This window comes from Oculina patagonica, chromosome 12 (assembly GCF_052425735.1).
Source record: "Oculina patagonica isolate OP01 chromosome 12, crgOcupat, whole genome shotgun sequence".
Taxonomy (NCBI): Eukaryota; Metazoa; Cnidaria; class Anthozoa; order Scleractinia; family Oculinidae; genus Oculina; species Oculina patagonica.
The window spans coordinates 19,601,237-19,616,369 of NC_135769.1; the positions used below are offsets into that span (position 1 = coordinate 19,601,237).

Below are 15,133 nucleotides of genomic sequence, written 5' to 3' on the forward strand. Positions count from 1 at the left end.
GTTTTAGGCATATGTCATGCATGTGTTTTTTTGGTATATGAAAGGGGTACCTTTTTTCAGTAAAAGGTATACAAAAGGGGTGCCTTTCCTGTCAATATGGTATATAAAAGGGTACTTTTTTGAGTAGCTCCCTTGGGTTTTTCGCTATACCGAGCAGTGAACGACGCCCCGAGCGTGTCCAGTAAAACGAGAGTTAACTCTACGTGGCAATAACATTTTGTAAAATGTAAATGTTGTTTTATAGTGGTCATGCACTTAGCTTCGAGATTGTCACTTTGTAAGTCTAGAAAACTTCAAACCCGAAAGTGTTCTCGCTGGGCTCAGCACAGAAATCCTTTGACAAATTTTCTAACAATGCCCCAGCAACACTTGATGTGCAGTGTTATTGTCAGCCTTCGGTATGGGTACAGCGATATACACTTACTTGAAAAAAATGAAAAATGAAAAGATAAGTTTGACCTACTGACTGATCGTTTGCTTGCTTGATTGATTGATTGACTGATGGATAATCTGACTGATTGATATGATGGCTCCAGTGTAACCACGTGCCCAATGTATCGCAAAAAATACATCGAAAATTTCGTTTCACAAAAATGTTTCAGCCGCCTCATTTTGATCGATTACTAAAGAAGGTTCAATCCCCGCCATTCCGGTTGATCATAGGTTTATGAATATTGGTCTTCATGTAGTTGTACGCGGCATTGCGCTTAGGGGCGTAAAATAGTAAAGTGGATTTATTTAAATTATCTCCCATTGCGTTTTTTAGGAAATCAGTACAGTAACAGACCAAAGTCATTTCACGAGTACCCCATTTACAGAGGCGAGGTCAAGCATGTTTTCACAAGCCGATACCCCTTTTGGAAGTCTGTATTTGCCTTCAGATACCGAAAGTCTTGATGACACCTGCCAAGACAGAACTCCTGTCGACAGGTCAAGATCTGCACTGAATGATTTTCTTGCGTCAAGAGACATAAGTCCTATTCGATCTTCTTTAAGGACAACCTGGGATGACGTCGGCGAAAGAACCAAACGTTACTATGTAAAGAAGGCGAGTGAGGCTGTAGCCGCCTCATTGGAAGTTATAGCTGGCGAAGATTCTGATAAATTGTGTGACAAACTGGTCTCTTCAAAGGCAATGAATCAGCATTTTCCCTCAACATCCTTAGAAACAGAAAAAGTCGATTCTGTTTTACTGGAATCTTTAGCAGAATGCTACAACAGTGCTACCCAGTGGGATACGCGTCGTCAGATATTGTCTATCATGGTTGACAAGATCAGCTTTAAGTCTCTTCAAAGGTGGATTCCAAACCTCACACAGTATCGATTCAAGATTGCCAGACAGCACCTGCTGATCCATGGTAGAGGCTCTCCTGTTCCTAAACCTATCCAGAAGAGAATGTACGTTTCCCCGGAAATGGTTGACCACTTTATTTGTTTCATAACCAGTCAGCACATCATTCAAGATTTACCATTTGGACAGAAAAACCTTACTTTGAGTTCCGGTGAAGTGATCGCAGTACCCAATGTTATCAGGATGATGATTCCAGAACGTATAGCACAGCAATATCAAGAGTACTGCAAGGAGTCAGGCATAACCTGCTTGAGCCGAAGCTCTTTGCTTCGAATTCTTGACGTCTGTTCTGCCTCCGTGAGGAAATCCTTACAAGGTCTGGACTACATCACTGCTTCTGGCGCGAAAGCGTTTGAGGAACTTGAAATTGTGGCTGAGCGACTGGGTGAGCTTGGAATGGGTATATCCTGGGCGAAACAAAGAAAGGAGCAACTGAAATTGGCCAAGCGTTACCTGAAAAGTGACTTCACGGTAAGGACAACAAATAACCCTTAAAACATTGCAACCCGGGGGGAGGGGGGTACTCCCTATAATGGCTTATACGGGGAGGCTCCGCCCTTTTTCAGGCTTCAGGTATATAAAAGGGTAGGGATTTCACAAGTTTAGGTATATGAAAGGGTGAGAAAATCTGTCATTTAGGTGTTTAAAAGGGCCTTTAATTAAAATTTTTTGAACAGACGCAACTTATGGCTGTATCATTTAATTTTTTTTAGCGCTGCATGAAGTGACAATAAAACTTCCTGTTTTAAGTCTATGTGATGTCATGTAGGTATATGAAAGGGGTACCTTTTTCAATAAAAGGTTTATGAAAGGGGTGCCTTTTCTGTCAAAATGGTATATAAAAGGTTAAGGGGTCGGATCTCAGGGCGGAGCATCCCCGTATAAAACTTTTTGGAGTACCCCCTCCCCCCCCCGGGCATTGCAACAGCTTTGAGACTAACACGTGCTTGTTTTTATATCGTAATTTCTCATACGATCCTCTTTGATTTTTTAAGGTACATGTTTCTGAGTCGTCGACTGTCCCAGACCATTGTAGATGTTTTGCGCTCAGTGATGCCAAATGTTCCGAATACCAGGGAGAATGTAGTCATATCCATGATGGGGTGTGTGATCGTTGCAGCCTGGTGGAGGTGAGCATTGGAGAAATAGAAGACGCCCTTAAGCTAATTGCAACAGAAAGCGAAGAAATGGACGAGTTGACCTTTAACACTGAACAAGCAAGGCGTAGCATCAGTGCCTGGAAAGCTCACCTTCTTCGTGCAGTTAACCAAGATGAGGCCAGAGTCGATGTAATGGAAATGTTAGAGGAAAATTCTGTTTTCTTGGTCCAAGATTGGGCCATGAAGTTTCTTCCCAGAAAGTATAGAGAAAGTCAAAGCGACTGGTTTGCCAAGCGAGGGATACCTTGGCACATCACAGTGGCACTACAGCAGCGACCAAACCGACAAATCGAGACGATGGCATTCGTGCACATTTTTCAAGCTTGCGACCAGGACAGTCACTCAGTGCTTGGCATAATGGCGGATGTTCTCACAAAGTTAAAGATTGGTATGCCAAACCTTGAATCAGTATTCTACAGACAGGACAACGCGGGGTGCTATCACTGTGCTTCGACCATTGTTGGTGCTAAAGTGGTAGCAGATAAAGCCGGTGTTACCTTAAAGAGAATGGATTTTTCAGATCCACAAGGTGGCAAGGGAGCATGTGACCGAAAAGCGGCGACCATTAAATCCCACATGCAAATCTACCTCAATGAAGGCAATGACATTGAAAATGCTGCTCAAATGAAGGCTGCCATCGAGTCTTTTGGTGGAGTTCCTGGTGCAGTTGTCACCTTGGCAGAAACGCCTCAGTTGCAAACGCAGAAAGCCGTCACATGGGAAGGTGTTAGTTTTGTTAACAACATCCAGTATGAAAGCGATTGTTTGAGGGTGTGGAGGGCATACGGAATTGGCCAGGGAAAATTAATTCCTTGGAGCAAATTCCAGGTGACTGATAGCGATGGCGAACGTCACTTGATTGTCGATATCGGAACTGATAATGAAAGGAGCACGCATTTGCCATTTGTCGATTTGAAACCTCGGAAGGTTAAATGCCCTGCAGAAGTTACCTCGTCTGACGGCGATGATGACGGAAGTGCCAGCGACGAGGGAAACGCCAATTCTGGATTGTTTTCTTGTCCTGAAGAAGGTTGCATCATGACATATCAAAGATACTCCAGTCTTGAGCAACACCTTCAATGTGGAAAGCACAAACGTGCTTTGGAACAGGAGACACTTCTGGACAGAGCAATGCTAAGATATGCCTATGAGCTTGAAAAGGGTGGATCCAAAGTCGAGGAACTAGGCGATGTGGCGTGCCTCGGAAAAGATAGCAGTTGTGATGCTCAAAATCCTCCTATGTCCATGGGCTGGGCGCTCAAGAGTTCCTTTGTTGGGAAAAGGTTCAATTCCAATCAAAAAGATTACCTCATTAAGAAATTTGAGATAGGGCAAACAACTGGAAGAAAGCTTGACCCGGCCACTGTGTCCAAAGAAATGAGGACTGCCAAAGATTCCAATGGCAATCGTCTGTTCACATTCAGCGAATTCCTGACAACGCAGCAAATCCGGGGCTTTTTTTCCAGACTGGCTGCCAAACGAAGTGTTGATGTTGTGACCGAGGAAGACGAGGAAGAAGAGATCTGTGCACGCCATGAAGAAGCGTTAAGTGAGATGCGCAGAGATGTGTCCAATTTAGTAGCTCTTCAGCATCCCATTATGCATGACACTTATAACATCTGCGAGCTTGCCTCCAGTGGCAAACTTGCAGCTACTTTTCGTGTTACCGTTTTGCGCGACATCTGCATCTTTCTAGGCATTGATGTTTCAAATGTCACGATAACCCGCAAGAAGCCTTACATCGATAAGCTTCAAGAGGTGGTGAAGTCTTGTACCTGCTACAAGTGAAAGCCTACAAAGAAGCCGCATTTTCTCCGTCCAATGTTAAAGTATTGACAAATACGTTATCTCATCATTTAAAGAAGACCATTTTGTAACAGTATTAAGTATTAAGTAGAAGCTTTCTCGTTGTCTTTAAAATAGTTAAAACTATTAGCACCCTGCTCCACACTCCTTTCAGATATTTTATCTTCCACAATCCGGTTGCCTTGACCCCACCCGGCTCCAGCCTTGTTTAAAAAGTACAAACTTTCAAGCTAAGCCCTGCTTAAAACAGGCTTAGAGCGTTAGAGGGGGGGGGGGGGGCTTTCACAATGGAATATCACCCAAATGCGTCAGGAAACGCTATGTGTAGACAGCAAAAGGGGAACAAAGGGGACGCCAAAGAAGCGGTGAAGAAGGTGGGCCTTTCCCTTTCTATAAGAGGGATGGGATGTGGAGTCTAGTAGGTACTGCTAAAAAAGCTATTTTTCTCCGCTTTATCAACAGCGAGGTAACGTGGCTACAAATATAATGTGTTTTTAATATGAAAGACTTATTGGCAATATCTAGCGATATTGGTGCTTCCCATGTAATGATCATGATAACTTGACCCAAAAGAATCCTTACATCGATAAGCTTCAAGGGGTTATGAAGTCTGGTACCTGCTTCAAGTGAAAACCAGCAAAGTTCGTGCTTTACATACACGTAGGTTTTCGCAATATTTTAAAACTCCGCTCTGTAAGCCCTTTAAAACACCCCCCCGTCCTTCCCGGCCACTGATATGCCACAGGCTCGTTACAATAATCCCACCTACGAATTTGTAGAAAAGTTTTGCATTTAAAACAATGTTGATTTCCTTATGGAACTGAAACCGCTTTATGTGGACAGCAGGATGGGAGGTGGGCATTTGAATCTAGTTGGCACTGATTTTAGGTAAAAGTAGAGTTGAAAATACTTGGCAATTTTCAGTGATCTATACTAGAACAGAAATATTACTAGATCTAAAAATATCCCTACAATGATCATGCATGAACAAAAGGAGTGAAAGAAGGGACATCTATAAAAGTATGCCTAGAAAGGCATACTTTGTTTCCAATATTCCCGGAATATTGTGTGCTAATCCATGTTACCTTTTATAGTTTATTCCGTGCCAAAGCTAAACGCTGTGAATTCTCTATCTAGCCAAAAGATTTGAACTGCTAGCAGATCCTTTTAAAATACTTTCATATCGTTGTAAGTGACAGTTAATTTCACCATAAAAGTTGTAACAAATTGAAGTGTGAGAAACCATTGTAAGTTGTTTAGTTACGCTATTAAATCTGCCAAGTATAAAAGGAGCGACAAAAATTATCATTTCCCTTGTAGCAGAACGCCCTGGTCACAAACTCTGTCATAAGTGGTGCAATAGGAAAGAAAAAAATCCTAACTAAGCCCTTTTGAATTCTTCTGAATTACTTTAATGAAAAGTAGACAAAGCACGTACATTTGCCTGGTTCTGAATTTCAGCTGAAGAACACTTAACAGCACAGCCACTCGCGATATTGGTATAAAACAAGTAAAAGTTTCCTTTCCATTTACATTTGGCATGTGACATCTATCTTTTTCGTGTATTTTAAAATGATTAGATTATTTAAAATACAGGAAATCGTGAAACTGTCAGCGGGTATTGTGACAAGCAGTGTAACGCAATTATTTACATTTTTTCTGATTTACGGCAAAACTAGTGATAAACAAAGGCCAAAGCGGGCCACTAAAAACCTTTCCCCCAGAGATTTTTTTAAATATACTATTAGATTAATGTCTAGTTAACCCATAAAAATTGTTTTTACGATATTTTAGGTTATCGCACATAGAAAAAAATGGCAGAGTTTTACTGCATAATTTCGCTCGCTACTCATTTGCAAATTTTGCCTTTGGATTTATCCCCGTTTCAGGCTAAAAATAAATCTCGATTTGTTTTATTTTTCGCTCAGTCATACACGAAATACCTAAAGACATTATAAATGTTATTGAAATATCAATAAACAGCTGCAGTATAACGCACGAGGCGATCAAACTTTCAATAAAATCAGTTAAACCGGAAGTTGTTTTTGGGCCCAATTTGGGGCAAAATCTTTTTTTGCATATTTCTACGAAAGAAAGCTATATTAGGAAAAACTAACTGCAGTCCGTTTAGTTTCTCACTAGGGCCTATCTATGGGCAAAATATGAGCGAAATCGATTTTTCCAATTTGTGCCAGGGAAAGGCGATATTAGTCGATTTTTGGAGAAAGCCGCACTTAATAATTGTTTGTTTATAAAAATAAGAAATAAAAAAAAATATTAAATTTAAAAAAAAAATAAATAAAAATAACACACACGTAAGTAACACAACACGTGTAACACAACGCACAAACAGTCGAAACAGACAGAAAACAATCAAATTAAGTAATCAAAACTGTAAAACTTTAGGATTATTTATCCTTCTGAGTTCTGAGTGCTGAAATCTGGATCACAGTCATGAAAAATGACAGAAAATGCTAGCAATTCTTTTTCAAGAAAACGAAAAAAAATGCTCGTTTTCCCAAAAAATGCCGAAAAAAATGCTAGCATAATCGAGAAAGGCCTATTTTCATGTCAATATTTGGATTTTTCTATTGCCTTGACTTGATCTAGTCCACAGTGAAACAAATGACCAAAAATCAACATTCTTGGCTAATATTTATAATGCCAGGACTGTCCTTTGTATGGTCAGACAAATCACGTGAAATACCAATGACGTCAGTACGGAAATGACGTCATAATATCGATATCGATATCGATATCGAGAAAAAAGGCAAATATCGTATCGTTATCGTATCGTTTTGAAAAACCTGAATCGGCCCATCCTTAGTTATTTTGTGACCGCGAGAGAATGGAGAGACCGCACGCGCGCACGCGAGTCACAATGGGACATGTTGTGTAGCATATATGACAATGGTACTGCTTGAAAAATCTCAGAAACTGAAAAATTTGAAAAGGGTGCTGACGTCTGTTAGTCATCTGACTGATCTGACTTAAAAGGAATCATTTTAATTCCAGTTCTTCGTTCAGCTTGTCTGCAGAATATCCGGTATTGTATTGAATAAGTAGAGCGACTATTGTTTCATGTCTTGTTTTAGAAAGCACTCTATTGTGTTTATGCCTCGTTTTACAAAGCATTGTACGCACCAATGAAGTTGTTTGTCGAGGGGCTTTGTTTGCCACGACACCTATTGTTTAAATGAATTATGTTATCATTTGCGCCAGAGATCTATTACTGTTGAATCAAAGTTGGTTAATGGTTTTGACTCCGGATCGAGCGGTCCGGGTTTGCCATGCCTTTCTCACTCAGGTGTAAAATGGTTACTGCAAATTTAAGCTTAATTCTGGGGGTAACCCAGTGCGATGGACTAGCAACCCATCCAAGGGGAGTAGAAATACTCCTAGTTATTAATAATGCTACGGAAACTAGGATAAGCTCTGGCTGAACGCAGACTTCACCTACCTATATATAGACTTTACCTACCATTTGGGAAATTCTCGTGGGAGGGGGTGTCTAGGACTGGAAATCCTTATGGGAATGAGACACTTTCGGTCTAAAAATTCTTCCTGGGGGGTCATTTTCAACCATAACCTCAATGTTTTCTATATTTTGAAATAATTTATGTCTTTGAAGAAAATGTTCTGTTTAAAAAGGTAATATTCTTTCTAACTATACATTTCTTACCTCATACATTCTCAGTTCTTATCACAGGTTCTGTAGAATTTCATTGAAATGGGCCCAATGAAAAGGGGACATTAATTTACAGGCTTTAAAAAAATTATGGAAATCTGGGTGGGAGGAAGGTACATTGACCAAGGAAATCCTGGCTAGAGGTGGGGGGGGGGGGTAGCCTATGTCGCAGACGAACTAAATCTCACTTGAGTCCGTCTGCGAACCAGCGACCAAAAGCTTGTTCTGGCCTTCTGTGTGTTACCAGGGACTCTAGCAGGATTTAGTGTGTCTGCGATGTAGCCAAGAGGGGGGGGGGGACTAAAAAACCTTGCCATCCATTGGGGAGGGGAGGGGGTAATTGTTTTGGAATAACCCATTCATTCTATGGTAACGTTTAATACATGTATCGCTCATGATCACAAAGCCATTTTGATGTTCGTAATTAAATATAATTTGATCATCCTTTTCACAATGCACTGCCTGATGAAAAAACTTTTCATTTGTGATTAGACCAAACATGTTTCAGCCAGTATGAACACACTTAAGAATTTCTTCTTGCCACCCCCCAGGCCAGTCAGTAGAGGCTTCATAAAATAATATCCAACAGCAATAGACCAATCCATCACAGCAAATTTTCTGCAGATTTGTATTATAGGTGCAGGCTATTAGACCTCGTGCATGCTGGTAATTTTAATTTGGATTTTTTAATATCTGATTAGATTGGCCAAACACAGCAGTTTCATGGCTTGTTCGACCCCAATAGTGACTACTGGTACATCTACTAAAGAGAGAACCAATTATGCTCGGCTGTGTCGTCTTTTAATTGATATTGGATCTCAGGCCCTGAGAGAGACATTTAATAAAATACATGCACCAGGAAGCCTTCATATTGATTTAAAAGCAAAAAGACCTACTTTACAAAAACTGAGGAAACAAAGAGTCCTCAATGCAATACAGTGGAGCAAACTGTACCCTGCCATAGCTACTTCAGTGTCATCTGCAAACTTTGATATCACGCTTGTGATAGTTCTCTTAAGGAGTATTTGTGGTTTGGCACCACCTGCAACAACGGGATCATGGGACAGATTTCCTCCTTCAACAGATGTGAGTCATGAGGCTGACATTGTCCGCCTGAAGTGTTTCAGAAATGACATTTATGCTCATGCAGAGAAGGCGTCTATTCCGGATTCAGAATTCAGTACCCATTGGCAGAACATCCATGATACTCTGGTGAGATTAGGAGGAAAGAGTTATGACAAAGAAATCAACAATCTTCAAACAGAATGCATGGACCCTGAGACTGAGCAATATTATAAAGAGCTTCTTGACGAATGGAAAAAGGATGAGGACAGCATTAAGGACACACTCAATGAACTTAAGAACGAAATAGGAAATATCACAAAGAAGCTGGATGATTTTGCAACAGCAAACACCTGTTCTAAAGGTTAGTAAATAGATATGATCTATGATAATAAAGATAAGATGTTCTACATGACACGAGCATAGGACAAAGAAAAATTCTGAGTCCCCGACGGGAATCGAACCCATGGCCTCCCAGAATACCGGTTAGCGGCTCTAACCAACTGAGCTACGAGAGACTCGTTGTGAGCTGGGCCATTTTACTAGGTTGATATGTGACACGCATCCTGCATACTGCTAGGATCAGCAATGTCGAATTCATCAAGTTTTGTAGTAAAAAATTCCCGTCGGGGACTCAGAATTTTTCTTTGTCCCATGCTCGTGTCATGTAGAACATCTTATCTTTATTATTTATTAGCGGAGCTCCTTAGCGGCCCGTAAGGGCCGCAGAGCGGAGCACCATACCCATAAAAAAAAACACATGAAAAAAAAAAACACATGAAATAAAATAGGTAACCTATGCATCCGAGTTTTCATGGTCATCATGGCTAGCGGCATGCCTCGCGGGCGCGTACGGCATACGGTGTTGCGCACATCCGGGATCTTGAAAGGTCTTGACAACTCGCGCAGTACTGGCGCGAAATAATTTTGCAGTGTGAGGTCTCTTGGCAAAGAAATTTTCAAAATTACTACGTATTTTTAAATCCTATTCAGCTAGTCTGAAAGTTAGAACTTGAGACAAACATATTTATTTTGGCTCCTTGTTATGCCGATGACTACAAACGAGAGCAGGGTAAACTTAACTTCGAGGAAACAGGGTTTAAGCGATTTGCGACGGGAAAGAGATCGCGAGAGATCCAGAAAACCCGGACAGAAAGCAGGCGAAAAAGTATAGCAAAGCGCCTGTCGAACCTGGTAGCAAAGTAGCGAAGAAAAGCGACTAAAATAGCAAGAGAGGTGCCGAGAAAACAGGCAAAGAAATAGCGGAGAACAAGGGAACGGAGATAAAACGAGCAGACGAGTGTACCTACTGCGGCCAACTGGTGAAGGTGAGTACAAAACTGCAGTGTTTCCGTCATTTATACGCAAAGCTGTAAGCTTATATTTACGGCACATTTTACTTGCTTTCGCCACTAAGCATTTGCTTGTGACATGAACAATGTTGAAAAATACTATTCGTTAAAATTCAGTTTTACCAGGTTTTACTGATCAAATAGGAGGATTTGATTATGTAAACAAATAATTGTTGGGCCTTCGAGTAACGAATTCACAAAGAATATTACTTCAACACATCTCGAAGAAAATAAAGCTTACGATTTTTAAATGCTTGTGATATGATTATTTTGTTTTACAGTGCTGGAAGAGCAGCTGAGATGAGAATGAAAGTGATGTCAGTTTGCACGAAGCACCTGGAATTTCGTTTCGTTTCGAGTGAAATAGATCGATTCAGTGTATGCAGTTTATTGATATTCATGATGGAGGTAAAATTACTGTTCATTTAGTCAGAGTAAATAAACTTCAGCTTCATTACTTAGCTCTTTCGTTCCCAAATATATTAAATAATCCACTTGTCATGTAGTTCTGTTCACTATTGAGCGTTCATGTGGATTACATAACAATGTCACCAATTTTGAGATTTTGAGGTCTGTTTTGCTGGTTTCATTCAGAATGTCAACAGTAAATGTTATATTTGTCATAAAAAAAATCACAATCTTGTTGTGGAATTTGGAAAATGCACACAACAAAGGTTAATGACTACTGGAAAACTGGAATCTTTGTGAGTAAATTCATGCCATTTTAGACACTGTATGCAGCTGTGCATGCAAACTTATTATTAATTAAATGTGTATCTTTAAAAATCTTAGTATTACTGTTAAGAGAAAAGCTTTTAAGATGTGGCAATGTTTTTCCTATGCATGTACATGTATATATAGGGGTAGAGGGGAGGGGGAGTATTTAAAGGCCAAACCTTTTAATTAAGAGGGAGTGTAAGGGTTTGCAGTGGTGCTTTGAGTTTATTAAAATATTTACAGTAGAACCCTGCTAACTCGAACTCTGAAGGGAAACGAAAATGAGTTCGAGTTAGCGGGGTTTTTCGAGTTAGCGGGGTTGATTGAATATTTTATTTGCCAAGTTAATAATTGATAGTTTACTGATTTTTAAGCACTTCAGTATACAGTACTGTGCAAATTGAACTTATCTTGCCAGAAACTCTAAAGCGACCACACATTCTTTTGTTAAGAGTGGAAAATGACTGTCAAATACATGATCTGTTCATTGCTATAATCAATGGGCAACCGTTGCGAGTTGCAAGTTCCGGAATTCGAGTTATCAGGGTAAAAAGTTTGACCCAAATTTTGTTCAAGGGAAACAAAATTTAGTTCGAGTTAGCGTGGTTTTCGAGTTATCCGAGTTCGAGTTAACCGAGTAAAAATGACTGAAAAGTGGGGTCAAATCCAAGGGAAATGGAAGTGAGTTCGAGTTAGCAAGGTTGTTCGAGTTATCCGAGTTCGAGTTACCGGGGTTTTTTTCTGTAGTTGACTTCGCAGTTATCAGTAAAAAAAAAATAGTCTGTGCTGATACATCTCTGTTAAATATATAAGGTATCCTTTCGCATCCAGTAGTTTTGCTTCACTTTATACAAGCTTGCGTTAAGTGTTTTGTTTTATAAATTATTGATATTCATGCCAATTAATCAATTTTAATTTAATCTGTGGCATTTGACTTTTTTCAGGGTTAACATGAGTTTCAGAGACACAAAAACAGAATGTGGACAAGGACATCAAAAGAAAACAGGAAGGATTAAGATTATCCAGCTTGATGTTTGGGTGTCTTCATGATGCCATTTTCAAGAGACTAGTAAATTACATGTAAATTGAAATCAAGAAAAGCTGCAAATGAGCAAAGTTTATATTTTAAATGTTAACGTATTTACAGTGTACTTCAGAAAACAACTTCTTGATTGACCTGTCTCTTTCACATCTTTTTAGATGTAACAAGGGCATTATGAAGTGATCTTTTTAAGAATATGCAGCCAAAACAGTAACAGCAGAAATGAATGGGAGTTTAAAATTTCTATTTTCAATGTTTTGGCTGGTAAGAAACCACATCTGACCAAGCTAAAATCTCTTTGGCCGGTTAACATGACCTGTAAGTGTCCAAATATTTTGAGCCCTCGACTACACAGGACTTACATGTAGTTGTCTAATTACTGTATATCATAAGATCTTTGGTTGATCTTGGGGGAGGTAGTGGAGTTAAAAAGCAATGTAATAATTTGAATTTGGATTGGTAATGCTGAAACTGGTGGTACTGTAATTCTAAAGTATAGACGTTAAAATCGTGATTGCAAGCAATATGCAATACCAATTTCATTCTTATGTGTTGTATGCTGTGTACAATTTATAAGAACAGCTATAATGTTAAAATTAGTGAAATATTCTAAAGCCAGATAAAATTTGCAGTATCCATTAGGTACCATGAAGCAACCAAATTGTGACTCATTTGCTTACTTTGTGAACTCCATGACGAATGGGCAACATGACTCCACAAAAATGTGTACAATAAAGCATACAAATTTTTAAAAGAGCAGTTAAAGTATTGATGCTATATTTTTTTCTTGCATAGTTTTATACACAAGCAAACATGATTCTATTTTTTCTGCGTAATCAAAGAACAAAACTGAGTTTGAGACTCACAAACAATATTCTATCTTCCCAGAATTTTTTTTTTTATTTCTGTAAGTGAAGTGAAACCCCTTAAGAGGAAGGGGACTCAAAAAGACATGTAAAAGTAAAAAAGGTGCTATCATCCTTTTTTTTTGGGGCGGGGGGGTGAGATGGGGTTACAGAATGTCCCTTCTTTGCTTCCAGTTAGTTTCACTCCGGTTTGCTTGTAGTTAGGTTCACCCCTGTTTGCTTGCAGTTAGCTTAATTCATCCGGTGTGCTTGGGATTAGCTTTTACTCTAGTTTGCTTGTGGTTAGCTTTCACTCCGGTTTGCTTGGCATTAGCCTATGGCAATATGCTGTAAACCCTTTGCTACATGTATGACCTCTGCCATTTCCATTCAAAATTAAAATATAGGCAAATAGTGAAAATAAAAACGAATGAATGAAAAAAAGAAAATTAACCATATTCTTAATTTAGATGTATATTATTTCCTTTATACTCTAAATGTTAAGTGATTTGCTAATTTACCACGTGATATGCCTATCTACCCCAACATGCAGCCCTACTACCCCCTCCTTATCTACACGAAGGTTACATAATTACCCGTTTTGCAGCATAATTTCCCATCCAGACTTCTGGATCATAATGCTGTCGGTGGAATTAAAACGTTTTGATTGATTTTGTTTGTTCTCGGCTTATTTGGTGTTGCTGTATACGGTACTCCCATATAAGGGCTATACGGGTATGTGCTGCTCAACAGGGTGTGCCTTTTGCCTCTCTGACTCTGAAACAGGGTATACAAATCACCCTTTTGACTGTGGAACACTATCAAGTTTAGCTATGAAACTCCGCTCCTCTCATTGGTTTTTCTCCAAGCCACAGACAAAGTCAAGTGAGCGCTTTGTGATGTACGCTAGTGTTTTTATATCTATCTTCATATATTTTTCATTGTGGATATTGTCTGGAACAGGGTACCTATTTTGCACTGTTTGTCTGGAACAGGGTCGCAAATTGAGCCGTTTTTCTCTGGAACAGGTCCAGAGTCTCAGCGACTCAGTGGCACACCCCTTTAGTAAATTTTAGGTAGTACCTCTTTCCTCCCCCCCCCCCCCCCCCCGGGACACGGTAAAAAAAAAAAGTAAGTAACAATATTAATATTTATAAAAAAAACCAAAAAAAAAACGAATATTATATTCTTAGCCTTAAAATTGTACAATGGCTTGAATTCAGGTTTCAATAAAGTGCAAAATAATTAACTGGGGAGCTCCGCTTTTAGGCTTGCCTAAATCTATATATTACCGAGCTTAAAATTTACCATCTTTATTATTTACTACAAAACTTGATGAATTCGACATTGCTGATCCTAGCAGTATGCAGGACGCGTGTCACATATCAACCTAGTAAAATGGCCCAGCTCACAACGAGTCTCTCGTAGCTCAGTTGGTTAGAGCGCCCAACCGGTATTCTGGGAGGCCATGGGTTCGATTCCCGTCAAGGACTCAGAATTTTTCTTTGTCCCATGCTCGTGTCATGTAGAACATCTTATCTTTATTATTTATTACCAAGCTTAAAATTTACCATCTTTATTATTTACTACAAAACTTGATGAATTCGACATTGCTGATCCTAGCAGTATGCAGGACGCGTGTCACATATCAACCTAGTAAAATGGCCCAGCTCACAACGAGTCTCTCGTAGCTCAGTTGGTTAGAGCGCCCAACCGGTATTCTGGGAGGCCATGGGTTCGATTCCCGTCAAGGACTCAGAATTTTTCTTTGTCCCATGCTCGTGTCATGTAGAACATCTTATCTTTATTATTTATTACCAAGCTTAAAATTTACCATCTTTATTATTTACTACAAAACTTGATGAATTCGACATTGCTGATCCTAGCAGTATGCAGGACGCGTGTCACATATCAACCTAGTAAAATGGCCCAGCTCACAACGAGTCTCTCGTAGCTCAGTTGGTTAGAGTGCCCAACCGGTATTCTGGGAGGCCATGGGTTCGATTCCCGTCGGGGACTCAGAATTTTTCTTTGTCCCATGCTCGTGTCATGTAGAACATCTTATCTTTATTATTTATTACCAAGCTTAAAATTTACCATCTTTATTATT

At 39.6% G+C, this 15,133-nt stretch overlaps 2 protein-coding genes and 1 long non-coding RNA gene across 4 annotated transcripts in view; all 3 read left to right on the plus strand.

Annotated features, from left to right (window-relative positions):
• Positions 1 to 1,777: 1,777 nt before the first annotated feature.
• On the plus strand, positions 1,778 to 4,312 carry LOC144633634 (uncharacterized). The gene is made up of 2 exons (XM_078492474.1): positions 1,778 to 1,822; positions 2,347 to 4,312. Exon 2 carries the CDS (start codon positions 2,539 to 2,541, stop codon positions 4,297 to 4,299), a length of 1,761 nt encoding a protein of 586 aa, XP_078348600.1. The 5' UTR covers positions 1,778 to 1,822; positions 2,347 to 2,538; the 3' UTR covers positions 4,300 to 4,312.
• A 3,005-nt stretch (positions 4,313 to 7,317) lies between these two features.
• LOC144631662 (uncharacterized) overlaps positions 7,318 to 15,133 on the plus strand; it is a 55,503-nt gene continuing 47,687 nt past the window's right edge. Inside the window, exons 1-2 of the mRNA XM_078490146.1 lie at positions 7,318 to 7,363; positions 8,707 to 9,431. Coding sequence (XP_078346272.1) covers positions 8,729 to 9,431 — 703 coding nt within the window. The 5' untranslated portion in view covers positions 7,318 to 7,363; positions 8,707 to 8,728. The remainder of the gene's footprint in view (positions 7,364 to 8,706; positions 9,432 to 15,133) is intronic.
• Positions 9,932 to 14,059, plus strand: LOC144631675 (uncharacterized). 2 transcript variants are annotated; one of them, XR_013566790.1, is made up of 3 exons: positions 9,932 to 10,395; positions 10,701 to 10,827; positions 12,081 to 14,059. It is a non-coding gene; the product is annotated as an uncharacterized LOC144631675 (long non-coding RNA). The 2 variants fall into 2 exon arrangements; XR_013566789.1 differs by having other exon boundaries at positions 9,932 to 10,827.